An 8,343-nucleotide genomic window follows, 5' to 3' on the forward strand; every position below is an offset into this window, starting at 1 on the left:
ACACACACACACACACACACACACACACACACACACACACACACACCCCTCAGTCACTCCCCAAAAAGTCTTTGGTATGAGCCGAACGTAGGAGAAATGACCTTGGGCTAGTTTTGTTTTTTTTCCCTTCCTAGTAAAGGCATCTCCCATGATGCCTTTACAGAGCCTAGCCAACACTCTCTGTACCTAGAGAAGGAGGACGTTCTAGTTGTTTAGTCACACTGAGGTAGCTGAAGACTATTTTGCCATGCTGGAGGATTAAAGGTGGCACCTCACATGCGCACTCTCTCCCACTGAGCGCTAAGCCAGCCTGTCAGAGTAAATTGGTGGCTCCCTGGGTTAAGGCCCATCTTAAGATTTCAGGGGGCTGCAGGGATGGCGCAGCAGTTAAACATGCTTGCTGGCCCTTCAGAGGACCTGAGTTCAGCACTCGCATCAGGTGGCTCACAATTACCTGTACCTCCAGCTCCAGGGGGCCCAACTCTCTCTGTGGGCACTCCTACTGTTGTGACATACACGTCAAATGAAAATCTTTTAAAATTTCGTTTGATGGGGCTGGAGAGTTGGCTTAGAGGTTAAGAGCACTGGCTGCTCTTCCAGAGGTCCTGAGGTTAATTCCTAGCAACCACATGATGGCTCACGACCATCTATAATGAGATCTGGTGCCCTCTTCTTGCTTGCAGGTGTACATGCAGACAGAACACTGTATACATAATAAATAGATAGATAGATAGATAGATAGATAGATAGATAGATAGATAAATAAATTTAAAAATATTCCAGTTGAGGGTGGTGGTGCATGCTTTTAATTCCAGTACTCAGGAGGCAGAGGCAGATTGATATCTCTGAGATCCAGGCCAGCATGGTGTACAGAGTGAGTTCCAGGACAGCCAGAGCTATTAAAACAAAACAAAACAAAACCGTGTCTTGAAAAACAAAACAAAACAATCCAGCAGCTTCTTGGTGTCAGACACTCCACAGGGATGTGGAGGAGACAGTCTTTCCTGCCTCCTCTGTCTCAGCAACACGGACAGTAGCACTGCGGGGCAGACTTCCATCCTCCGAGCCACTTGCAAGGTCCCAAGAGAGCTCATCTGAGTCTTCACAAAATCTATTTTTCATTGCTCTCTTTTGCTTAGAGATTTAGAGGGTAAGGATGGGAGATGCATTTTTGCAGAACAAAGCCTTTTCTGTCTAGCCCTGCCTTCTGCATAATCCTTACAAGTCACAGGACAGTGCTGTGGATTTGAGTCTCTTAAACCGGTCCCCACCCTTGCAAAAATTATACACACGTGTCTTCCTCAAGCAAGACTGGGCTCTTGGCGCCTTGTGGCACCATCTGCCCTCATACTTGAATCAAGGCAGGCTAAAACCTAAATCAAACGTGGGGAGATAAGCAGAACCTCAGACAACTGCTTTGGAGACAGGCAACTTTACTGGTCTCCTAGTAAACTCCCCCTCTCCCTCATGGGACTTCTGAAGATTGGCAGAGCTTTTGGAGTGCCGAGGGCTGCGCTATAGGGAAGTACTCCTATAGCACTCAGTAACTAGACGCCTTTATCAATTATTTTCATCTTTTAAGTTGGATGATCTCCATGTAGCCCCAAATGGCCTAGAACTAGATTCTCCTAGAATCAAGTAGCTCTCTCTCCTCTCTCTCTCTTTGTGTGTGTGAGTGTGTAGGTCTTTTTTTTTCCCCAGCTAAATTGAGAGTACCCTGAGGGCGGGTAACAGGTTTAAACTTGTCTCTTTAATAGCTACTTGGGTTTCTGGCTCTCCTTGGATCCTTAAGAAACCTGTTGTTTGAGGGGAATTAATTAAGGCCGTTTGTTTTTGTTTCCTTTATCTGGAAGTCTCCAGGCTCTGGTTAGGTCTGATAAGGCACCTGAGTGGTTTTCAGACTGCGTTCCATCTTCATCACTCAGCTAGAGCCCCATTTTGGCAGATGGAACCAGCAGTGAGCACCTGGGAATCTGTAGGTTTCCTCTGTGGGGATGGTGGTGGCTCTGTTTTTTTCCGAGACAGAATCTGCTATGCAGTCCATGCAGATATTCAAGTTTGTGGCAGTCCTGTCTCAGCTAGGATAACAGGCCAGGACAACCTCATTTGGGGAACACAGGTGCTATAAGAGAAAAAGATTTTGAGAGAGATTACAAGTGGCTCTTTTGGACTAGGTTCCAAAAACCAGGTCCCAAAAGATCAGATTAAAAATCAAAACCACTCACACAGAAGCTCTGGCACCAAGTTAACTGTATCATAACCATATCAGCCACAGTTTGTCTGAATCTGCCGACCAGGCTCCTTGAGGCTGATTTGATTTTGTTTTGCCTTAAGTCTCCACCTTGCAAGTAAAGTTACTTTGAAATGACAGAAACTACTTCCTGTTTCTTTCAGCTGTGTAACCAACCCCCACAAACTCTTTGCTCCGTGCACTCCAACAACTTATTTTATTTTATGCTTGATTCTACAACCACAAATAGGGCCAATGAAGATCTTTAAGTTGTTATAATTTTGATTTGAAGTTTTGGCAGGGCATGGTGTGGGGAGTTGGATCTAAGAGCTCATGCCTGCTAACCATGATGCCTGATGCTCATGATGCTAACCATGAGCTAAAAAAAAACGTCTTTATTTATTTTATGTGCGTTGGTATTTTTCCTGCATGTAAATCTGCATAAGGGTGTTGGGTCCCCCAGAACTGAGGTTACAGATGGCTGTGAGCTGCAATGTGGGTGCTGGAAACTGAACCCAGGTCCTCTGGGGGGCGCAGCCAGTGAGTGCTCTTAACCACTGAGCCATCTCCCTTATAGTATCCCTCCCCCCTTTTAAAGACAAGAGTCCCCCTGTGTGGCTGTGGTTGACCTGGAACTCACTCTGTGGACCGGCCAGGCCTTTTAATGGGTTAAACCCAAACTCCTGGGATTGCGCAAGCTCTGCAACATGCAAGTTTACTGAGCCATTACAGACATTGGCCGGAAAATATCAGAGACAAGCTCCCCCAGCAGCAGCAGCAGCAGCAGCAGCGCTGAGGAGCAGTAGGAAAGCGGCCACCAGACCCTGGGCTGAGGGGATTTTTACAGAGTATTCTTGTTCGTTATTGCTTGGTGGGTTTTAGGTTTCTTCTCGTGTGTGTGTGCATGAATGTCCTCAGAGGCCTCACTGGTCCCTCAGAGCTGGAGTTACAGGAAGACCTGGACCTCTGTAGGAGCAACAAGCACTCTGAACCATTTCTTCCCGAGACAGATTCTCAAAAAAGCCAAGGCTAGCCTCAAACTCCGTAAGTAGCTGAGGTGACCTGGAACTTTGGATCCTTCTACTTCCCAAGTGCAGTGGCTTTATGAACAGTGTTTCCATGGAACCTGCTTATCTAGTTATCTGAGAAGAGGGCACACTTCGTAGGAAGGCAGTCGATGGATGAAACTGTCGGTTCTGGACTGGTTGTACTTAGTAGTTCCAAAAGTCTACGTACAACAGGGTGCCATCACCCGGTGGTGAGCCTCGAGACTTTAACATACCCGAAGACACTGAAGGCAGCCTACTGTTCATAGTGAGCTCCAGGTCAGCCAAGTCTGTGAAGTGAGACCGTTTTCAGCCTGGAACGGTTTTTAAGAGTCTTTTTATGAGTGTTTTGCCGTTATGTATGTAGGTGTACCATATGCATGCAGTGCCTGCACAGGCCAGGAGGGGGCACTGGATCCTTTGGAGATGGTGTTTCAGCGTTAGCCACACTGAGTGCTCGGAACTCAACCAGAGTCCTCTGCAAGAGCTCCAAATGCTCCTAAACACAAGCTATTTCTCCAGCCACAAGGTCATAGGTTTAACCTTCTCCTCTCCTTCCTTCCCCCTGCCCATCGTCCTGCAGTTGGTCATCACATTTAGGGCACCTGAGGTTTTCAGCAGCAGGTCGGAAATCCTGGTTGTCACCTAACCAGGAGTCCTCAGCCACCTCATCAGCTCACTAGAGAGAAAAGACTCCCAGGGGGACCAGGAGAGTGGTATGTATGTCAAAGCATCACCATGGGGCTTTGGTACCCAAACTGGAATTCCTGACTCGCAATGTCACTGACATTCTGGCAAGATTACCTGAAACTAAGACCTCTCCTTACATAATGGACAAGTAAGTTTCCAAAGAACAAGGGAGGGATAGGAAGCATTACTTACCAGAACGTGGTCCTCAGACCGCACCAACAATCATTTTTAGAAGGCTTCCCGGGTTATATACAAGTTTGAGGAGCCCCATCCCAGTCTGTTTCCTCCTCTTACCGACGATTTGTCCACTGATAGGCAGACAGATGGACTCTCAAAACTTTCTCAACTAGTTCACGGATTAGTTAAAATTTAAAAACCACTCCCGAGGAACACTGCTCACTGCCTGCCTCTGACTCACCACGCTGAAAACGTGGCCTGCGCTTCCCCTGCTGCTGCCTAGCTGCTCACTGGTGGAGGCTCAGCTGCCTCCAAGATCCGGCCTCAACCGTAACCCACCGCCATGGCCGAGGAAGGTATTGCTGCTGGAGGTGCAATGGACGTCAGCAGTGCTCTACAAGCGGTGCTGAAGCCCGCCCTCATGTGCGAGGGCCTAGCACTCGAAGGCCTAGGGGATGCTACCAAGGCCTCAGACAAGTGCCAGGCCCGTCTTTGTGTGCTTGCAGCCAACCGCGATGAGCCCATGTACTTCAGGCCTGTGGAGGCGCACTGTGCCGAGCACCAGATCAACCTGCTTAAGGCTGACCACACCAAGAAACCAGGGCAATGGGTAGGCCGCTGTCAAATCAACGAAGAGGGGAAGCCACGGAAAGTGGTTGGTTCCAGTTGTGTATTGCTTAAGGACTATGGCGAAGGATCTCAGGCCAAGGATGTCAGCAAGGAGTATTTCCAATGCAGGAAATGAATAAACATTTTGGCTCATTTAAAAAAAAAAAAAGTGTCTCAACACACCCCAAAGCTGTGGATGGTACCCAGGGCTTAGTATGTGCTATGCAAGCATGTTAGCAGCCGCCCTGCATCCCCTATTCCAAAAGCGCATTTCAAGACACTGGAACTTGTGTTTCAAAGACGACCTACCCTGAATTCTCTCCCTCTTTCACACACACACACACACACACACACACAGACAGAGAGGAGGGGGGAGGCAGGCAGCAATTGCCAGAGGCTGTCACGGGAAACTGAATATAGCCAGTGTTTGTTGAATGGATCATTAATGAGCTTACTTAAGATACGTAAACATCCACACTGTCTGAACATCTTTTGTACATCAAAGGCTTTTTGAGTACTTTCGTCTGGCTACAACTGACAATTGCAAACATGGAGCCACAGCAAAGGCATGGACTGGTAAACTTTAAGGGAAGCATTAGTCATTTGTGAAATGAGAGGGCAGGGCAAGGCTGGAACGCATGAGTCACTGGTGGCTTCAGGTCTGCTTCCAGGAAGCCATTAACCAAATTTTGCATATAGACTTATCTATTTTCCCAGGAATACAAAATAGAGCTTTTCTAAGATTTTCAAAAGGGTTGTAAAGTTATTAGTAGCTGGTCTGGCAACATATGCCCACGGGTATGTTAGTGGCAAAAATGTTCTAGTGGTAACTACTGCTTTCTGGTTGGATTTAAGACCTGTCTCTCAGGAGAAAATTTCACTTAAGGTGAACCTACTGTTGTTTTGCTGAGGACATAATATTAACCTGCTTCCTAAATACGCATCCTTGCACACATAGATTAGTGCAGCGCCTCGCGGCCCCCATCAGAGGGCCTTCTTTGCATGGGGGCCAGTGGTTTTCACAGAAAACTCACAACTGTACAAAGGATTGATGCAAGCAGAGTGCTCAGCTCTAAGTGGGACATTATGTCTCACGACTTCTCCCAAAGCTCAGGGGACATCACAGAAGAGGAGGAAAGATTCTAGGAGCCAGAGGCTAGGGAGGGCTGAAGAACTGTCTTCTGGGCCGGTGCACTCATAAACACTCACGAAGCGGACAGTGGCTGTGGCTGTCTGCACCAGATCAGGGCACCAGATCGGGCATCAACATTGTGGCAGGGGCTCCCAAAGTCTAGGGTACTAGACAGGGAGTGACAGTTTTCCTTAGGGCTGTGGGCTATGCTCCAGTGCACGGCCCTACGCATATACTCATGTGTATGCGGGCGGCATAGACCGGAACCAGCGGGATATTAAGGAGAAAAGAAAAGGCCAGGGTAGATGTGGATCCAGTAGTTGCGGTGATAAGTGGGGTAAATATGATGAAAATCTATTACATGCATGTATGAGATTCTCAACGAATAAAAATACATTGCAAGTTGTGAAAGACTACATTATTGAGAGCTCCCCCCAGCTCAGTGCTTCACAAGAAAGCCAGTGTCTAATTTTCTCCAGTTCTAATCTGGATGCCTTCATTGCATCCTTTGGGTTTTCAAACACACAATCAAGCGTTCCTTACATCACCCATTCCCCTCCCTAATAAAATGAGTCCGGATTGTACAACATTCTCCATTTTGAAGACAAGACTTTTTTTCCCCCAGACAGTGTGATTCAACTTGGTTTTAATGTAGTCCGCTATAAAAATGAAGACTTCTGCACGGCACATTTGGCCTTACAAATGTTAATGACTTGTTAATGCTTGTGTTGCACCTTGCACATCTTTAGATTCTGCTGACCAAGAACAGATTTTTCTGACATGGGTTAACACCCAAATTGTGAATCCTGGAACTTTTACTTAGCACACACACTCACAAGCTATTGCAAACTTAAATACTAATCTATAATATCTAGCTGAATTAGTGGATCCATTTCAGGATTGTGCTTGTTATCTCGGAAGATAGGCAACTAGCAAAAATACCCATTTCTTTTTGCATATCCCCACCCCCGTATTACACTGTAAAAGAAATATTGTTCAGTGCACCTCCTAAGAAATAAACTTCCTTATAGTATTTCTCTCTTTATATATATATATCTATCTCCAAACAGAGGAAGAGCACAACGCAACTCTTAAGATTACCATTTAAAGCAAGAGTGTGGCAAGTACACTCTGGCACTGGAGTCTCCTGATTAGAAGGTTCAGCTTTTGACCATCACTGTTCTGTTTTGCCTCCAAAGTAGGAATAAATTCAATGCAGGATTGCTTTGGGCAGTTTCAAATGCCTCCACCATTTTGGTAGACACCCTAGGACATCAGCCATGTCACGCATTTAATCATTCAAACTAGAAGCTGTAGAGACAACAGCATACTAAGCTGTTGACTTGTCCACCAAGATTTTTATTACCTGCCTCCTAGCCACTGACTCAACGGGTTAATAAAATATAATTAAAAAGGTACTAACAACTAAATTATTGGGAAGACTTTTTTCCCCCCAGCTCTATGGTTCTAAAGAAAACGAATGTTTAATTCTTTGTGAGTTATCAAACCTAGATGGGTTCACTGACTCCTTTGGTTTTTAAAACACATGATCAAGTGGTCACTCTATCACTCATTCCCCTTCCCGATAAAATGGCTCAGCACGCCAGTGGCTTCTGGATACAGCCTGGCTAGAACAATGTATGTATAGATACCAAGGCCTTCCTCTCTCCAGCTCTGGATACAAAACTGTAAGCACAGTGTCACGAGCTGGTCTGTTTGAAGTTCTGCTTAACAAGAGGGGCCTGTTCTGTTCTGTGGACTTGGTCAGATGTAGCTGACACAGCAGAGAAGCCTGGAAGCTTCTGCCTATACACACTCTCTAGGAGGGAAACAGCGGAAATCCTAGGATGGATGAGGCTGCAGCTGAGTGGCTTGCAAGCTGAAGTTGGCTGCAGCCTTGTTTGTCTAATCAGAAGTGTTTAAAAACATTTTCAATCAGTTCCTGGTATTTAAAAAATGGAAATATTTTTGAAGGAGAATTTTCTTGTGGGAATCTGAATTGCATGAGAGCTTAAGAACTTGTAACTTTGGTCTGGAAGTTTTGCATGGCAGCAGCTGGGCCCTATTGCATGGGCTGGGACATTACAGCTTGCTACAGCTCCTGCTACTCCAAACTAGTAGACAGCACTGGAGGGAGCGTATTGCCTCCCTCGCTTACGTGGCCTGCTGAGTTCTGTGTCACTAGGACTAGTTTAGTGGTGCCTGGCTACGGAGCTGTTGATTTGGGCTTCATTTGGGATTGGCCACTTCCCGGTGACATGGGTTCCTCTCTGTTGACTAACTGGCTCCAAGCCACATCTAGTTACTTTGGTAGGTAATCTTAACATGATTCTATTTGCAGACTCCAAAGATACAATCACACAAATATTTATGTGCTTAAGTGTGTGAATGCTGAACACGTAAAAGGGGCATGGATCTATACAGATATAGGTATACTTCCATCTGGGCAGAGGTTAATT

The 8,343-nt window shown here is 46.2% G+C and overlaps 1 protein-coding gene across 1 annotated transcript; it reads left to right on the forward strand.

The window, feature by feature from the left end:
• Nucleotides 1–4,486: 4,486 nt before the first annotated feature.
• On the forward strand, nt 4,487–4,888 carry LOC129679318 (40S ribosomal protein S12-like). The gene has a single exon (XM_055610342.1). The coding sequence runs from the start codon at nt 4,487–4,489 to the stop codon at nt 4,886–4,888; it is 402 nt and encodes a 133-aa protein (XP_055466317.1).
• Nucleotides 4,889–8,343: the final 3,455 nt, after the last annotated feature.

This window comes from Psammomys obesus, unplaced genomic scaffold (genome assembly GCF_907164565.1).
Source record: "Psammomys obesus unplaced genomic scaffold, mPsaObe1.curated_primary_1811, whole genome shotgun sequence".
NCBI classification, from domain to species: Eukaryota; Metazoa; Chordata; class Mammalia; order Rodentia; family Muridae; genus Psammomys; species Psammomys obesus.

Excerpts from the sequence above, each read along its gene's own strand:
- LOC129679318 (XM_055610342.1), top strand. The coding sequence starts at position 4,487 with ATGGCCGAGGAAGGTATTGCTGCTGGAGGTGCAATGGACGTCAGCAGT.